This window comes from Aplidium turbinatum, chromosome 11 (genome assembly GCF_918807975.1).
Source record: "Aplidium turbinatum chromosome 11, kaAplTurb1.1, whole genome shotgun sequence".
Lineage (NCBI taxonomy): Eukaryota > Metazoa > Chordata > Ascidiacea > Aplousobranchia > Polyclinidae > Aplidium > Aplidium turbinatum.
The window spans coordinates 5,790,839-5,809,516 of record NC_137482.1 but is presented as its reverse complement, the minus strand read 5'-3'; the positions used below and the strand labels follow the sequence as shown (position 1 = coordinate 5,809,516).

Below are 18,678 nucleotides of genomic sequence, written 5' to 3'. Positions count from 1 at the left end.
GCCGTCAAAGACCATATCATGGATTGTTTGTTTTGTACAGATGGAAAATTCTCTACTGACTCATTTAAAATTTTACGCAAAGGCAAATCCCAATTTGACACAAAAATTCAGGAAGCGCTGTTAATCAAACGCGACAACCCAAATTTAAACCAATAATTATTTGCGGGAGGCGCCTCCATTCTCCTCAACATTTACTAGATGTATCACATATCCTGTGGTGGTGCAAATTCTTTTGTAGCTACGTAGTTGCCTTTTCCTAATGTACCGGTAATTTGTTTTCCGTCTGTTTTCCACACTGTTGGTTTTAATCGCTGCGTATTTCTTAATGCTTACAGTCAGTTAGCTAATTAAGCTACCTTCAAAAAGTTGAAATTTATTGCATTTTTATAAATATTTTCAGATTTCTGACAAGGGCATCAGTTAAGCCGAAAACGTTCGATTGTTAAAACTATTTGTCAATATGTAAAATATATTGTTATAATGCTCAATCCTGTTGTATGTTTGTGTCTTGCCTATTCCAGAAGACGCCCGTTCCGTTGGCTCAGTTGGTTGAGCGCCCGACTTTAGGAAAGAAAAAAAAATGCAAGATTAAGCAAAAATGGTTCGAATCTCACGGTTTGCGTTTGAGCAACGCATTTTCGAGGACAACTGTCCATTCAGCGGCGTCTAGGAGATGCCGCTGATGGAATGGTTCACACACAACAACACTTCAACAAAAGGAAACTTCACTCTGTCAAACTCGGTAACCGACCCTGCAGTGGCCCTGCTGGTAACTGCCAGGATTAAGCTCTCAAAGAAGCTTTATTAACCCGAGGGTAAAAACTCCTTCAGTCAGTCAAGATGTGGCCGTGTTCAACAAAAGAGCCAGTGCTTGAGTGATGCGCTGGGAAAAATCCGTGTATACCAGGAGGAAGTGTTTAATTTTTTGTTGAGTTAAGTAACGACCGTTGAATAACTTCAATAGGCCACCATGTCAATATCACTACCGATTGCACAGACGCTCGATGCAGATTATGTCCAGCTGTTCTACGTCTGAGTTTTTCTAAGAATGTTTTTTTTTCACTCCTGTTGTGGCTTGAAATATTCGGAGTTTTGTGAATGTCCTATTTAAAAATTTATGATATATCTCCATCTAAAAAACCTGTATAACAAAGAAGTTTCTAGACTTTCATTCACTTTCAACATGCTGTATTATTGTCGGTCGCCTTGCTGTTACATGCAGCCTAGCTTATTGGTTAACCAATTAGAAACAAAATATGTCATAGAGACTAAAGAATGGTGTCCAGATTTTGGTTGTTAGTTATAACAGCATTTGCGTTTACATACACTTTAGTCTCGTTAGTTTATTAAGTTACATCAAATCGTTTACCATCATTAGTCGGTTGGGTACATAGCATGGATTATAATACGAAAACATAATTGAAACAGGCATCTTTTTCAACGTTTGTTACAAATTTCAGCGACATTCTGACGTGTAAAAAGCTCACTCAAGAAAAAGCAGCCTACATCAACACAAAGCGGGATCAACCGTAGGCTACATGGAATTGTTGCACTGGCAACAGCAAAACAGCTAAGAAAATAAAATCGTAGAATATGTGTACGAGTTACGAATTATTTTGCAAAACAAAAACACCTAAGCGGTCAACTGTTACAACCTGAAAACTTATGCTCTACGTACTTCTTTGGTTTTACAAAAGTTTAAAGATCATTTTTTAAAATACGATTGATGTACTAGGCTACAGTCCATCAGTAATAATAATATCTCGTATATTGTACTTGTCATAATCTTCACAAATGTAATACTGCACACATAAGCTTATCACGCATGATATGGGTGTATCAGGAAAAATCGCCATCTACTATACGGCGATGTAATCAAATACAGTAAAACGAACACTGAACACACTGGAAGTTTATTGGCATAATTTCTTTTGTAGGAATGCTTACTTGGTGATGAAAAATTGCTAGTGACAATAAATGGTAGAGCGCTATTGCTTTGCCAACGATTCGTGGAATACAATAAACAGTAAACACTCATCTTCGGAATAAAGTCCTGTACAAATACTGTTTTCGAATTTATCGCACAGATGTTTGGTTATAGCATATGAAAAAAAAATTGATAAATTAGTGGAGGAGAAAAACAAAATAGATGCAGTCAACTGGCCGATTAAAAAAAACAACTCACGCCATAAACAATGTTGGCAAACTATGAAATACAGACAGAATTGTTTCACTGTTAGCTGATGATAATATTACATTTTATCAATGATTTTCTACAGATTAGCAAGCCAAGTTTTTTCGGGTTCGAACCAGGTTTGGCGGGCATTTGGACTTGGATGTTTTTACATTTCGTAGATCTTCAAACAAGTCAGCTTGCTTTGACTGTTTTGATTCATTCAGAAAGTCATTGGTGCTAATTTCAAAAATTTTGTTGGGAATCAAGCCTGTGAAACAAGATTCGCTTACAGCTCTGATTGACAAAAATAAAACAACTAAGGCCACGTTCATTCTAAAATTACCAGCCCAAACAAACCAATGTGTAGGCCTACTGTAATAACGGTGCGGATTTGTGTCTAGTGTAGAGCTGTTCATTTTAATGCAGTTTTAAAATTTAGATCAGATCGCTATGCAAAAATTTCACACAAAATCTGTGGAAAAACGTGATATTTAGGAGAACCATGCATTCAAACGACATATCCCACGCTTCAAAATGTATGTTGTACTGCATGCTTTAATTTTTTCTGCATCTATCAGAATACGGAACAGATTCGCTGGAATAAGGCAGTCTAGTGGTTTACTGGGCTGTGGCAGGCGGAAATCTTTCTCTCTTGCACTTGCTGCAGCAAAACACCATATCCCCCTTTGGAATGCAGGGTTTTCCAACCAGCGATTGATCACACTGCGTGCACTTGAAACATTCTGGGTTGGCGTGCCAGTGGTGTTCTTCAAATGTGACCCACTCAGTGTTTGGAGCGATAATCTGAATAAAACAATGCAATTAAGATTTGGTTGTGATTTTGCGAGAAGCAGTGTAGATTGTAGACAACTGAAACATTGTCCTCACAATCAAGACCTTAAATAACGAAGAAAAAGGTGTAAGCCTGGCACTACTCGGCTACTAATGAAGCTAAAATATGAAATTGTTATCTCACCTGCTTGCATTGTGCATTAGAACAGGACATTTACATAAAATGTACTACTGTATACCCTGTAGGCCTACGTGTTTCAAGTCGCTTATTTTCATAACATTTTTGGAAAAAAAAACGAGATAAAAGGAAGTAAGAAACAAGGGGATTTTTTTCTTTTTTGTAAAATAAGAAAAACGAATGTCTTTTTTTATTGGTAATACCCAAAGTTTTAGTTTTAAAATACCGCTTTATAGCGGTTACTCAACTGCTTAAAAAAAGCTCATAAGTTTTCTGTTTTGCATTTATCTTTCATATTTTCACACTTTTAGGTCAGAAAATACAGCTTGCTATTAAAAAAAAAAATCCACAAATCCTGGTGAAACACAGCGGGTGTTGCTATATAACAGCTGTTGCAAAAATTTGAAAAAATTACTTTAACTTGGTGCATTCTGAGCGTATTTTCAGCCCTGAATTGTAATGGAAAGTTAAAATAAAACTTTCGCATTCTAAGGTTAGATTTATCTGCGAGCCAAATGACGTCATCGTAAGAGCCATATACAAATTAATACAGTATATGGCTCGCAAGTCATGGGTTCCCGATCCCTGCTATGCAGCATCAGCCAGTGCTTCCAGTAGAATGGACAAAAACACAACAGGCATGACCTGACCTTCTGGATTTTTTTTAGAAAATTAAGCACTATACTAAATTTTACAGACAATTTTTGTTTTGAGTCAATGACAATGTCATTTTATTTAAATGGTGTTTCCTTTGTTCTTTCGTGCCTACGCCAATGCTTGGTATTTCAGTTTTCTACAAATGAAGCCAAATAGATGGATGTCAAGAAGGTCAAGCTAAAGAGACTTACTTAACTATTTCCTTTCAACAAAGCGATATACACATTTACAATAGCAGTTCATAAATAATTGACAGTTATTTGCTATTTGGCCATTGGTATCCTTTAAGAATACATAAACCAATGCTGAGAAAATAAAGTTTTTTCAAAAAAAAAAACGCATTGCAAAACGTTGTCTCATTTCTAAATAACTTCAGCATGAAAACATTGGTATGGTGCAGCAACCAGATTAAAAAAAAAATAGACCAAAAAGTAAGACTAGAGTTGGTGAGAAAAGACGTGAGTTTAAAGGGCGGGGAAACCCAAATTAACTTTGCGAATTTTTTGTTTCAGCGTGATGTCATTGTGTACAACATGAGTTTTAGCAATAAAAAAATCCAAATTTTGTTGCCCTCGTCTCGCTAAGGCCGCTTTTGTTTGATACCCGTTTGCGAGGTCTCGTTGCGCATCAAGCTGTGATTCTGTTCGCTGTGACGTCACAAGGTACATATAGTTGTGACCAAAAGTTTAAGACCAGACTTGATTTATGACGATTTTTGCATTACTTCAAAATACTGCATCAGATATAAGATGATGCATAAAGATGATGCAACTGAAACAATATATGATGCAGTATTTTGAAGTAATGCAAAAATCGTCATAAATCAAGTCTGGTCTTAAACTTTTGGCCACAACTATATGTACCTTGTGACGTCACAGCGAACAGAATCACAGCTTGATGCGCGCGAGACCTCGCAAACGGGTATCAAACAAAAGCGGCCTTAGCGAGACGAGGGCAACAAAATTTGGATTTTTTTTTTGCTAAAACGCATGTTGTACACAATGACATCACGCTGAAACAAAAAACTCGCAAAAAGTGAATTTGGGTTTCCCCGCCCTTTAAAGAACCTGGATAGAGGCAACTCCAACACCCGGAAAGCATGGAAAAAAGGCTGCAAAAACTGGCGTACCCCCGTAATGGAACAAGCTGTACGTCTCATCTACTAAAGATGAGACAAATGGGTGATGGTGAGACATTAGTGGAAAAAGATCGAAAAACAAAAAATTAAGTGGAAGAAAACGCCCCACACCGAGATACCCTTTCTGCAATTACATACCAATTTGGTAAAGTAACCACTAATCCAAATAAAGTGCAATTGAAGCTGAAGAGAGCTGGTTTTTGATTTGCTTATTCTACTACACCAACAAAAAGCCTGCAGAGAAGAGAAAAACGAAATCGTGGTTATTAAATCATGCACACCAAAATAACCTTTTTATCAATCAACCGTACACGCCCATAAAAGTGTGATCACAAGTTGTGTTGCATGCTATTTTTATGCAGTCAAGCCGCTTTTGTTGAAACTACAAATTCTGCATGTGGCGTAGACGTATCTTTCTGTCGGGAGGCGAATATTCTATTTTGCGTTAGTGGCTTGCATACAGCTTTCATAAACAATGACATCCCAAAGAAGCAACCTGGCCAACAGCATTTTAATTTAGATTCTCTAGGATTAGGTCAATGACAAACTGATGCGTAGCTTATTTCTATTGTTGTTTCTGGCCCTGAACTTTCCATTTCTATTAGTAACCTATTCGTAATCTTGAATGATACCGAATTTAATGGCCTCTATTTAGGCAAGGAGTAGATTTAGCAGGCCTTTAAAATGTATTTGCTCCTTCAAGTAGTGCACTTCTGTGGCATTAGTGTAAAAACGGTATTGGGTGCTATTTTCCATTTGAAGCAGTAGCATAGGACTAGGAGGAACGCATGATTTAGTTAAAATCGTTCAATCGTCAAATAAAAACAAGATGACGATAGATTAGGATAACTTCCATCCTCCGGAATGTGCAAATGACTGGAAACTGACATGATAAGTTTTCAGGATAAACGCAGAAGATTCGAACTAAAATATTTTTACAAGAGCTGGCAATTGAACACAAGACCTTTCTTACTTCTTTGCAGGTTGAGCAAGTGTGAGCAAACGACTTTTCATAGCAAGGGATGCAGACTGGCTGGTTGTCATGAGGAACGTAATTCTTCCCACCAAGAGGTTGATCGCAATGCCAGCAACAGAAATGCTTTAAGTGCCAATACGAATCTTCTGCTTGTGTATACTCCGGAGCGAAAATAAGCTGAAAATGAATGTGCATTGTTAAGTTAAGGTCTTAAATCATTATTACGAGTTCTTATTAAAAAAAAAGACATATTGGAGTAGGCTAGTAATGATCGCCCATGAGACTGATATTGTTTTCACTTGTAGTTTAGCTTGGTTAGTATAAGTGTGATGGATTTGGTAGGAAAAAGTGTTTAAAAAAGGTGGAAGCGAAAAAGAATCAGTTTGAACATTACCTCATGTTGGTATTGGAAGAGAAAACATTGCTAAAAGTGATCCGTTGACCTTTTCCAAATCTTAACGTTAGAATGATGATTAGAGGAATACATTTCATAAGCTGAACTCCAGACAAGAAACATTTGAAACACTTTCTTGTCAAACTTTGAAACTTAATTTGGGTAAAACCAGTTACTACAGTACTACTGCTACTGGTTTCTTTGCAGTGTTGCCGTACCGGAAATGAGGTCATATAAGCTTCCCGCACATACCGTCAAAACTTGAAAGAGACAAGCGGCTTCTATCATAGAGCCTTCAATGAAATTGCACTCATGACATGCGGATAACAAAATGAGTAATGAAACGTGTTTTAAAACTGGACGTGCCATTTATCCTGTAGGCTACAGCCAACTTACTAGCTGACATTGTGTAATGGCGGCATAAATGTATTGCATCTATAGCCTTGCAGCCTAATTGGCGATATTTATTCAACCAAGATCGTTTTTGAGGCACAAAGCTGCTGATTTTTATCGTCATATAACGCATTTGTACAAATAATTTTTTACCGATTTGTCAAAGTCTCTAAGAGGATAATAATGCACTTGCATAGTGGCAGTAAACTTGAAGCCAGGCTTAAGCTAGCTAAACAACTGCCATCATGAAAGGCAACTTTGCAAGTATGGTGACTTGAAAACTACGAAACTTCAAAATCTATCAACCACTTTTAATACTTAAAGCAAGAGCAACGAGTTTACCCGCATATCAAAAGCCATAAAATAGCTGCAAATGTGCAACACTGTATAAAATACAGCTGATGCTTGAAAATTTCAAACATTGTGTAAACGTAAACGCATGTGCATTAGCCAATACGAAAAGACCTAAGGGTATGGGATTTACGGTTGAGAAAACTTCTTATCAACGTATCCACTTATCAACGTAAGAACAAAACTGTTTTTTCAAATGAACCAAGGCAATGTAACAGAAAACGTGATTTGCAAGATAACCTGCAGAAGGCTGTCATGTCAACAGGCTTCCGTTGAGAAGCACTGAGCTGTTATTTTGACTTTACACGTAGCAATTTTGGTAATTAACGTCCAATGACAAGAATTAATTGCTGAGTGTTGAGGCTGGTCATGTCATCAGCTTTTACGGGGTTGGAACGGGTGAATAAATATTAGTAAATGTAAACCTGATCTTTGCATCATTTAGGCTTATCAAAGGGTGGATAACAATCTTTTTTGCAACGCTCACTAGATAATGGAAATAAAAAGTACGTAAACTATTTTACCTTTTTGCTTATTTTCTAAGCCTAACCAAGATACGGTACTGCGATATATTTGAACTAGCATGTTTTTGAGGTGACTATGAGTCTAGGTTTGTGGTTAATGGTAAGATTTCAGTGCTAAGAGGACAATCTGTGCCCACTTTCAAGTATGCTGGTAAATGTCTTCCACAATATACAAGCACGTGCTCTTGGCAGGCGTCAAAACAACAAGTTGGTTCGGTGTTGGTTCGGTGAATTAAACAAGCAGTTGGTTCGGTGAATTACCACCGGTGTTCCGCGGAACACTAGCGTTTTATGAAGATGTTCCGCAGGAAATTTGTTAGTTTGACTAGTGTTCCATGGAACACCAGTTGAAAGTTAAAATCACTAGAGCTTCACGTTTGTCTTTCTCCCCGAATATCAACTTTGTGCTTGTAACAGGCCAAATCCAAACAAACAAGGATATCTCACTGAGAAAAACTAAAAGTGAATAAATTGTTGTTGTGTCGTTTATTTTATTATATCATCATTAAATTTTATTTAGTGTTACGCAAGATTCAATGCATAAAGTGTTTCGTGGCTCAAAAAAGGTTGAAAAACACTGAGTTAACCGACAAAGAGAAGCACGCCGAACACACAGTAAGATGCTAACCTCATCACAAGCAGCACATCTTGGTTTGTGGAGTTCGCAGTAGTGTCTGCCACAGTAAATTTTGTCTTCATTGTAGAAGTATATAAGATCAACCAACAACTCCTTGCATTCCGCACAAATGAAACATCCCGGATGCCAGTGCTTTTCACTTCCCGCCCTTTCTGCCCACACGATAGGGTCACCAACCTTTATTGGCTCTCGACATTCCGCACATGACTGGTAAAAAATTAAAATTGAGTGAAATATTGAAATGTGATTTAAGTTCAGAGGTATGATGATTTTAGCTTTAGTTTAACACTTAACTTTACTAATCCTTTCTAAGCAATTTCATCATGTATTTTTTCTTGTGATATAAAACAGCATCTTTCTTAATCGGTTAAATTAATGATATTTTCCTCAGCCCTCTTACACCACATTGAAATTTATCCACAATACAAGTAATCTTAATAGCAGCAAGTCGAAGAGTAAAAATGAAAAGGTAACCTAGCTACACCCAGTTGCATTTATCAAAGTAAGATGCATACTATCAAATACAAAACATTATTTTCGCTAAGGAGCAACTTGCAATTCAATGAGAAATGCTGCTTTACTTTTGCTTTTCCTCCTTCTTCCACTTTTGCTTCTCCTAAGGCCTTCTCACGATACTGTTTGACGAACAGTTGCATTTCATTAGTCTCTTGTGGTGTGAGGTCATGACATTCACTTGGCTCTTGGTCGTGTGCAGGAAGTTGTCGCATTAACTGCTTCTTTCTATACTTTGCTCCCTCTGTTCCAACAATTGGCTGTTTCTCTTTTGGCAATGCTCCAATGTAGTCTTGAATCTGGTAAGACATGCTTAAATAATTCGATAAATTACGCAAAAGATGATTTACAAAGCATCAGTGGCCCACAACAGCTAAACGACCAAAATTTTAAATTTCTGATCAATACCACAGCAAGTACCTAATGATTACTTTAATCAAGATCACGGTTATCTCAAGTTAAAAGAGAATTACAAAATTTGTCAAGTGTTTACCAATTTGGAGTCCGATACAGAAGGATTCCATTCATACTCCGTGCTCTCTTCATCACTGGATGATGGCGGCGTATCTCCAGTCTTGTAACGGTTATCTACATTCTATTAGAAAATTGCAAAATGAAACCAATCAACTAACGGTAATTAGATAAAGAGTGGTTAATAGCAGTATCTTCAGAGTTACCTTGCAATAATCGGTCAATCGGGCATATTCATATTTTATGCTCTCACTACAATTTAATCGTGATTAGAAGAACGTTGTAGGCTACAAAATCATTTTAGTGAAGAGGTTTCCTTGTTGAACCATACATTGAACTAACTTGCTAAGTAATACTAAGCATAAGTTTTGAAAATTGAATGACACTGTTTACCAGGCATTTAGTTCAATATCATGATGCGTTCTACTGGTGCAAATTAAGCTGTTATCACAAGATGTATAAAGTGACAATCTGCTTTTATTCTGACGTTTCGTCAATCAGGCACGACCGACTCCTTCAGGGAGCTCGACCAGGTAGTGAGTACCTGTCTGGCATACGAAAACACAGGAACAAACCACGTATAAGTTTTGAAGATGTAGCCTAGTTTGTCTAAAAAACAATCTGTCAATGGTTAAAAATACTAAGCATTGGATATGAAGTAATTAGATAACAGAAGTTCCACATTAACAGTAGAACGCCAGGATAAAAATTTAAGAAAATAATGTAGTGTTTACAAATTACACTTTTAAAGCCTAAACAAGAAAGTAAAACAACAACAGTCACTAACCGCTGGTGGAGGAAATGTATCTATGTCGTATGCTGAATCATTAGCAGTCTGGGCGGCTTTCTTCGGAGATTCATGAGCAGGAGGAGATACATAAGATGATTTTGTAGGTTCTTCTGATATCATGACGGTCTCTTGAAATTCTTGTGGAAGAGGGGGAATGGAAGGAGGAAACTCATCACTGGAAGATTGTTGATTTGATGAAGGTGGAGGAGATGGCAAGTCATCAAAAGACGGAGGGGGAAGATCGTCCGTAGTAGGAGGAGGAGCCGGAAAAGAGTCCTGGTCGCCATGTGCTTTATCAATTCCAAAATCAAGTTTATGTTGCTTCCCTCCGATGTCAACAGTAACATTGAAATCAGTGTTTTTGTCCACCGTAGCATTGCCATTGTATTTAGGCTCGCTTGGCGTAGATGTTTGATTTACCGTATGCGTGATGCTTGATACATGCTTTTCTGGCTTAGGTGCTGCTGGTGGAGCTGTAGATATTTTTGTAGTGATTTGTTTCGCTGGTTGCTTTGCTGGTGACCGTCTGGGGGACTCTTTTTTCTTTTCTGGTCTCGGTAATGTGTCTCCGCTATCTTGCATCAATAGTTTTCCAATGTTGTCAATACCTTTGCTCGACACACTCGCTGTTACGTCATGATTCTCCTGTTTGCATTTGCAATTGCGGCATATTTTCCTGCAAAATATAAAAGAAGCTGCTTATTTCTAATTTGTGACTGAAACTTTTGGGCTGCACTTTACTGCAATGTCATATTGCATTTGGTTCGTAACTTTGTAGCTATTTTTGTCGTGTCAAGGCCACGCCTGGTAGTTGGAGAGTTAGATTAAGTGGACGGAAAAGAAGGGAAGTTAATGTTCGTGTCCACCTTCAGGCATGTCTATAAGTGGTTTGCCAAAGACATAACCGCATGCTCTTGAATGGCGTAAAACCGGCGCCCTTTCGAATGCCGTACCAGAGCTCTTACAGTTTAGTTATGCAGCCATAAAGATTGCAACCTTTTGTGTTTTAGCTAGACATGAACACAGGGGCGCCGGAAGCGGGGGGGCAGGGGGGGCGAATGCCCCTCTTGCCCTCAATTTTTCTGTGGATGAGGGGGCAGTGATGCCCTTTTAAGGTTATGTAAGCTACTGGACATTTTGCAATATTTCTGCTATTGGATTTTAGCCTAATTATAATTTTTCATTTTTGACTTCAAAAAATAGGCCTATTCACGACACAAAATTCTGTATCACAGTAGGTTACCGTTATATCATTATAACATAGCTTGATGCCTTTCCGTGCCATTGTTTTTTGTATAACGGACACTTGTATCATTACTCGATAATGAGCTGATAGATGAGCATTATAGCTATAACTTATTTTATCTTAAAACTTTAAAAAATGGCCTTTCAGCAATAAAAGTGCCCTTTTTTCATAATCCTGCCCCCCAGTCAAAAGTCGTTCCGGCGCCCCTGCATGAACACACTGAGTATCTGAAAGATAACTTGGTTAGAATATCATCTACTGGAAAGCGTTCTGAATTTCATGCATTCAAACGGTTACATTTTAGTTTGTTCGATTAGAATCATTACACAAGTAACGGCAAGTGTTTCATCACATGCTGGCCTACTCATCTGAGCGTGACAAACTTGTTATTGTATGCAAGTGGTGTATCTGATACCAAGCAACTAGTCTTCCAACATTAGTGTTATATCTGCTTCCTCATCGGCAGCAAAATGTCATTGGCTTCGCATACCGCAGTTTGCTGTTCGTCAAATTTGCTCGCAACTTAGGTTGTTGTCTCTCATCACAGAGACAACAGTTTACGAAAGCGGAAATGACGTCATTTGCACGAGAACACGACTTGAACCTGGTCGACGGTCTGTTGCAATGTTTTACTTACTTTCCATCAATTACTCAAAATGTCAGAAACTAACCTCCAGAAATGTAAATCAAGACCAGGGCACTTGTCACCGCATTTCAAACAGGGAGCTCCCGCACCAACCTCGTGAGTTAAGACTTTCTAAAACATACAGCAAGTTTATTTGACTTTTGGACTTGAATCGTAAATTATAAAACGTTTTACGTACATCGTAAATTGTAACATTTTACTGGCATTAAACGTAACAGACAAGAACGCAAGTAAAGATGGGACAAAAAAGGTATACTTGGAACACCTTTATAAGCTACAATAGTTTAAGAAATGGCAAATGCCAGAGAAGTTTGGAAGACCATGATCGCCAACGTCTGTATCATATCAGGCACATAATCATCATCAAAATAAGAAATATAGCCTACTGTACCGGTATTAGTCTACAAATATTTCAATGATGCACTTTACAAAGAAAAAGCATCCGGGAGAATGGAATTGTCCACCCTGCTCTCGTTTGTACCGAAAGCTTAGTATGATGAGAACTTTATTTTTTCATTCTCCGAAACTCAGTATGGGACTATCTTTATCACCTTACTTCAAGATACAATTTTTCAGCGATTTGAAACTAGGATCAAGTGACTACACAGAAGGTCAGTACTACCGCGCATGCGCAATAAAAGCAATCAAAAAGGTGTGAAGTCACTGGAGACAAAACTAATCTTTCCGAAAGAATTTCTATGAAAGAGATAAAAAAACATTGCTGCTATTTCTAACATTTCCCGTGATGGCCAACTGAAGCCAAAGGCCAATTAACACCAATGGTAATTCTCGTAGTAAAACGTTTTAGTAGTTTTGGGGTCAAATTTTATCAAGATAAGCACGAAGAGCTGTATGAATAATCCCCACACCGTTGCGGAGTTAGATTTGAGCAAAGAAACAGGAAGTGACGAATAACAATAACCAGGTGATTTGACAAAACCAGTCAAGCGCAGCGGTGACGGCGCAGTGCAGACAGTTCCAAATACGGAATAACTATTTGAAGCGCAAAGACTAAGAATGATATAAACAAAACACCTTTGAAATCAATACACGAAGTGTATGTTTTAAAACTTTCTTCAGTGAAAGTGGTGCTTAATGCTTATAGATCTAAAATTGCTCAAAACCTAGAGCAGTTGATATTTTTCATAATAGTTTTGATACCTCTCTCGATGAGCTACTCTTAACATGGTATCATGTCAAGCAGGCCCGGATTTAGGGGGGGGGGGGGGGGCAAAGGAGGCAGTTGCTCCGGGCCCCCCGACTTTTGAAGGGCCCCCCTATGTGGAAAAAATGTGATTTTGTGTTATGTTTTTCCTTTTGGCCTTTAAAGTTTCTGCAAAATGCTGTGCAGTACTGGACTGATGCTACTGTAAACGTAGAGATGGTTTTTCGCGCCGTAGGCTTGAAAATTTTTTTTGCAAGGGGGGCCCCCCGATCTAAAAGTGCCCCGGGCCCCCCATCAGCTAAATCCGGCCCTGATGTCAAGCATTGCAATTGAAAGCAACCATGCGTACCATTTGGTCCTTTCATGGCAATACATATTACATAATCCTTTACTGACAATTTACAATCTTTAGTTTTTATCGGCTTGAGAATTCTGCGAAACGTTACAGACTTTTAATGGAATCATGTAACAGATAGCTAAAAGCAGTTTTCTTGCATTAAAAATGTAAAGTTTTCAAGTTGATGGTTAATGCTTTTATATTTTAAAATCAAAAGAAATGCAGAAGTGCATATTTTGTCTGAAAACCTTGCTAAAATCGCGTTTCTATTTAGTTTGGGTAAGACAAAGGTCAGCGTTAGTTCAATCCAAGATGATTCTAGCTTTTAAAGTAAATTTTGCGATTCGCTGGCAAGCGCCTGAAGCATAATTAGAAGTTCTAGGCAATAAATTAGATCAATGACACTGCAATTAACCTCCGGGTTGACAGATTATATTGGCAGATAAAAATAAAATCTTCATTGTTATCGTTGTATTAGCTTAGTTCTAGCTTGTTCGTTTGATTATACGTTGACTGTGAATTTTGACCTTGTATAAAATGTATTGTACAGCTTACACAATTTTTAAAGGAGCGGCAAAATGTAATAACGTTGTGAAGCTAATTTGGGCACTGCTATAAAAACACAACACTTCTTAAGTTAACTTAAGGCACACCAGAAGGAGGAGAAATATCAGTAAAATCACGCAGATAAAGTTTTTTACTTTCAAAATCCAAGAGTTGCCCAATGAAAAAATCAACTTACTACAACTGCATTATAACAAAACGGTGTGCGCCTGTGCGGTATATATAGCATTTTGGGTCGGCTGAAAAGGCTCCAGACCCAATAAATTCGGGCCTGAGTTCAAAAGTTCCTTCTAAACTGACTGTTCCCAGACAGTAAATCCGTCATTTTTACATTGATTCCGTGTCTGCAGAGATTGAATCAATGTAAAAATGACAGATTTTGTTGACTGGGTACATATCCCTTATAATAAGAAACCTAGCGAGCAAACCAGCCTTTTTTTGTTGATTTAACGTCTGCACACGTTGAATCAATGTAACAAAGATGGCTTGCTGTTTGGGAGCTCACCTCTGTCACGCCTGATACGATTTGGCTTGACATTTCGTTGACTGCAGAAGTCAGCCTGAGCGTTGTGTGGTTGGTCCTTGTAATTCAATCAACACCAGTCAATGTTTAGAATCTTAAAGTTTCAGCTATTGACCTGTTGACAATAGAAAACATCAGTCTTCTATAGGGTTACTTTGTAAAAGCGTCAACTCAAAATATTGTAGGCTACAAAAGTACATAGTACATATCCCACAAAACTTGTTGGGAACTCTTTGCAAAGTACAGAATCTAACCATACAAATCTTACTTGCTTTTTAAAATAGTTATCAAGACACATTACAATTGTTTGTAACTTTGTATACACTGTATTACTGCCATAGCCTAAAGTACATACGCTCAATGAACAGTGCAGTGCAAAGTTCCCCCTGCCAATCTCTGCAACTGGGTTTACGTCAGTAATTCAAAAATCAAAGCCTTTACATCTACAAGTATGCGAAACTTCCAGAATTAACCTTTCGATATCAGAGAGGCTTGCAGTCTGAGGATAAAGATTCACATCAGCCAATAAATGTGTTTTGAAAACGTCTTCACTTTTGATGGAATGTTTCGTCAATAGCCGTACACTAATCGTCACCAATATTTGCACAACTGATTTTACTGAGGATAGTTTGTGTGCTTAGCTTTGTCGTCGCAAACATTTGTCACCAAATTATCAATGGAGACAAGTTTCCTATTCACAGAAATGTCGAATCCCGATTAGCTGTGAGTAATTAACTGATTATGCATGCAAGGACAAATTTCTTTTGTCTTGAAATAGGCTGCTTGAACAATTGAACATATTTTGTAGACTACAATATATTTTTGTAAAAAAGTGACAAGTTAACTACTATCCTTGAGGGTGACAACTGGACTATGTGCTGTAGCCTCCAACTAATGTAGGCTAAATGTAAAAAAGTGGTCTAATTATGTTTCTTATATGACATCAAAAATGGAACAACAAACTGTTAATATCACGAAAAGAAAAAAAAATCATTCCTACCGTAGTAGTCTCCGTAGAACACGTAAACAAACAAACAAAGTGTCCCCTTTCAAAACGTAATCTTTATCGGGTCTCACTAACTGCATCTGCTGGTCTAGTTGAGAACAATTTTGCGAAACAACTTTTGCTTAACTTAAACCAGGGCAGTTTGAAAAAACTTAAACTCTTCTTCTTCTTCTTAATCAAACAAACAACTCAAACAACTCAAACTCAAACAAACAAATCAACTCAAACATCAACTCAAACAAACAAATCAAACAACTTAAACTCTTCTTCTTCTTCTTCTTCTTGCGTTTGAGGCCGCCACAGATCACGTTGTTACATCCAGGCGCAGCAGCCAATGGATTGTGTATTCATCGAGCGTTGTTAGGTCCACATGTCTATCTTGTGGTCGGTATACAGGACATTGATAGATAATGTGGTGTGCAGTTTGAAAATCTGAGCTACACGCATGATGGTGAATCGGCGAGGCCCCACTGGAACATGTTGCTGCTGAAACGGCCCACTCCAGTCCGCAGGCGATTGAGCTTCACCCATTCCTTCCGGGGTAGTTCTGCTCCAGGTGGGGTGTTGGTATTGGGAAGGACTGTGAATTGGGTTGGTCTCGCAACTACTCTCCATTCACGGTTCCAAACTTCGGAAATGTGGAAGTTCGATTTGCAGATAGCTGCAGCATGTCGGGAGAACCGGCGTCGAGATTTCAAGCGCTGGGGCTTTTGGGAGTGCGAGTTCAGGACAATCTGGTTGAGGAGGTGGTCATCCCTTGACATAGCTTGTAGGACCAGACTATGTACGTGGTTTTCCCTACGAAGTCTACCTGGGGCGATGCCTGATAGTACCGGCAGAAAGTCAGTGGGAGTTGGAAGCAGGCAACCGGTGATTATTCTCATGGTGGTGTTGAGGGCAGTGTCAATTTTGGAAGTGTGTACGCTGCGGCACCAAGTGAGGGAAGCATATTCGGAGGTGCTGTAAACAAGTGCAAGAGCACTTGTACGGAGTGTGGATGTACTAGCACCCCAGGATGTTCCAGCTAGGCATCTCAGCAAGTTGTTGCGTGCTGATAGCTTAGCATGGAGGGCTTCACTCAGCATGGTGTTTGTAGGTTAATTGTCGGTCGAGCTTCACTCCTAGGTAGGTGGGACACGGGTTGTGTGGGAGTAGGTTTCCATTGAGAGAGACTGACAATTGGCGCATAGATTCCATGTTGCAAAGGTGAAAAGGTGTGACGGTGGTCTTTGCCAGGCTCAGTTTCAACATCCACAGCTTCAGGTAGTCTGCGATTTGGCAGAGGTGGGCAAAGTTACTTTCAAAAGTAACTGAGTTACAGTTACAGTTACTTGGCCAAAATAGTAACTGAGTTACCGTTACAGTTACCAATTTTAAAAAGTAACTAGTTACCGTTACTAGTTACAGTTACTAGTTACTTTCAGTTACTCACAAATCTGAACATAAAATTCTGCACCTGGCCAGCTCTGCATGCAAGCCCAGTTTAACCGCAATGTTTGATATATAGTGTTAGAGCCATCCATGCTAACATAACAGCACAAGTACAAAACCAACAAGGTTTTATTTAAAAAAAATACTCAGTGGCTTATATGTTTATTTCCTTTGAGAAATACGAGCATTTCAAAGTGCTCGTCACTCAGGCCTGCCCTTTTGGGCTTTAAAATGTCCATCCTTGCCCAATCGTCGTCGTTGTGTGAGCCCCTGGGGCCGAAAGTCTATCCTTTTACCGCCCCAGATTCACGATGTTCCCGGACTACACTGGAAGGCTACTAGAGAGCAGCCAGTCTTTGGTTTCATCATCCATGACGCAGACCTTCCACTCCGTTAGGTGGCTTGAAGATGTTACAGTCATCGATGATGTCCGCCCCGATAGTTCAATTGGTTAGCGCGTCACTTCTGGAACGAAAAAGCTTCAAGATCAAGCGGCACTGGTTCGACTCTCAGGGCATGCGCTTGAGCAACACACGTTAAGGACTCCTCTCTATTTAGCGGCATCTAATAGATGGAATAATTTCCCGGCAACAAGACTTCAACAATCGGAAACTTCACTCTGTCAATCTCGGTGACCGGGCCTGCGTCAGTGATTTAAAGCCTCTACAAGTATGCGAAACTGCCAGGATTAAGTTCTGCAAGAAGCTTTCCCAGTCCGAGGATAAAGATTTAATCAATCAATCAATGATGTGGTCTGCGGTCTGTTCCTCGGCACCACATTCACAGGAGGAAGAGGCCATTTCCCATTGGTGCATGGTTGAGCGGAAAAGCCCGACGCCCGTACGGAGACGGTTGAGGCGCACCCATGCCTGTCTTGGTAGTGTCAGGTCGATGGAGCGTGTGTCGGCGTCGGGGATGAACGAATAGTCTGGTGATGAACAAGTGCTGCAATGAAAACAATATTTCTACTGCAGCACTTGACGGAATGGGAGTGTTATGTTTTTAAAACAGTTTTTTCATCGGTCCAATTGTGAATCTGGATCCGCTTAACTTGTCCTCAGGGTCCGCTTCCAAATACTCCTGTAACAGATTCAACGCGCATTGCTTTCTTTTCTAGGTATTTGCGTAAAGTGGTGCAAAAGTCCTCCGTGGCTCTACCTACCACCATCCACTTCAGCGTCGCTGCTGCTCCCCTCTTCAGCAGACCAGTTTGCTTCTTCAATTGCTTGAAGCATGTTCTGTTTTATTTTTGTCTTCAATTCAGCAGTGTCGCTTAATGATCAGGCATTAAACACAGATAAGTCTAAATTGCAGGTGGAATGCAGTCGCTGTCCTCGAACCAATGACCAAATCTGGTTTGTATTGCTTCCACAAGAACGTCCACCAACGGCAAGCAAACAGCAATGCTGTTGCTGGTTTTAATGTCCGACAATCTTTTTAGAGGCATTGCAAGCGTTACACTAAATGCAATAAGTTTCAACTTCTTGAAGGTAACTATAACTAACTGACTATAAGCATCAACAAATTTCTTTTAATCGCTGCGTGTTTCTTGATGCTTAAAGTCAGTTAGTTAGTTACCTTCAAGAAGTTGAAATTTACTGCATTTTTATAAATATTTTCAGGTTCCTGATGAGGGCTTAAGTTAAACCGAAAACGTTTGACTGTTAAATTCATTTGTAAATATGTAAAATTTATTAGTATAATGCTCAACCCTGTTGCATTGTTGTGTCTTGCCTGTCTTTGGTACATATTGATTAATCGCCAAAAACA

At 39.0% G+C, this 18,678-nt stretch overlaps 1 protein-coding gene across 1 annotated transcript; it reads right to left on the bottom strand.

Moving 5' to 3' along the window:
- Nucleotides 1–1,323: 1,323 nt before the first annotated feature.
- Nucleotides 1,324–14,588, bottom strand: LOC145779379 (testin-like). Its single transcript, XM_082590956.1, has 8 exons — nt 14,454–14,588; nt 11,908–11,993; nt 9,988–10,666; nt 9,223–9,324; nt 8,798–9,028; nt 8,208–8,423; nt 5,915–6,094; nt 1,324–2,980 (listed from the first exon to the last, which is right to left on the bottom strand). Exons 1-8 carry the CDS (start codon nt 14,484–14,486, stop codon nt 2,795–2,797), a joined length of 1,713 nt encoding a protein of 570 aa, XP_082447082.1. The 5' UTR covers nt 14,487–14,588; the 3' UTR covers nt 1,324–2,794.
- Between the last annotated feature and the right edge of the window lie 4,090 nt (nt 14,589–18,678).

Bases quoted from the DNA above. Each gene is read 5' to 3' on its own strand.
- LOC145779379 (XM_082590956.1), bottom strand. From the start codon at position 14,486: ATGTCAAGCCAAATCGTATCAGGCGTGACAGAG. The intron at 9,029-9,222 runs GTAAACACTTGA...ATGTCTTACCAG, and splicing joins CTGTATCGGACTCCAAATTG to ATTCAAGACTACATTGGAGC. The intron at 8,424-8,797 runs GTAAAGCAGCAT...ATTTTTTACCAG, and splicing joins AAGAAGGAGGAAAAGCAAAA to TCATGTGCGGAATGTCGAGA.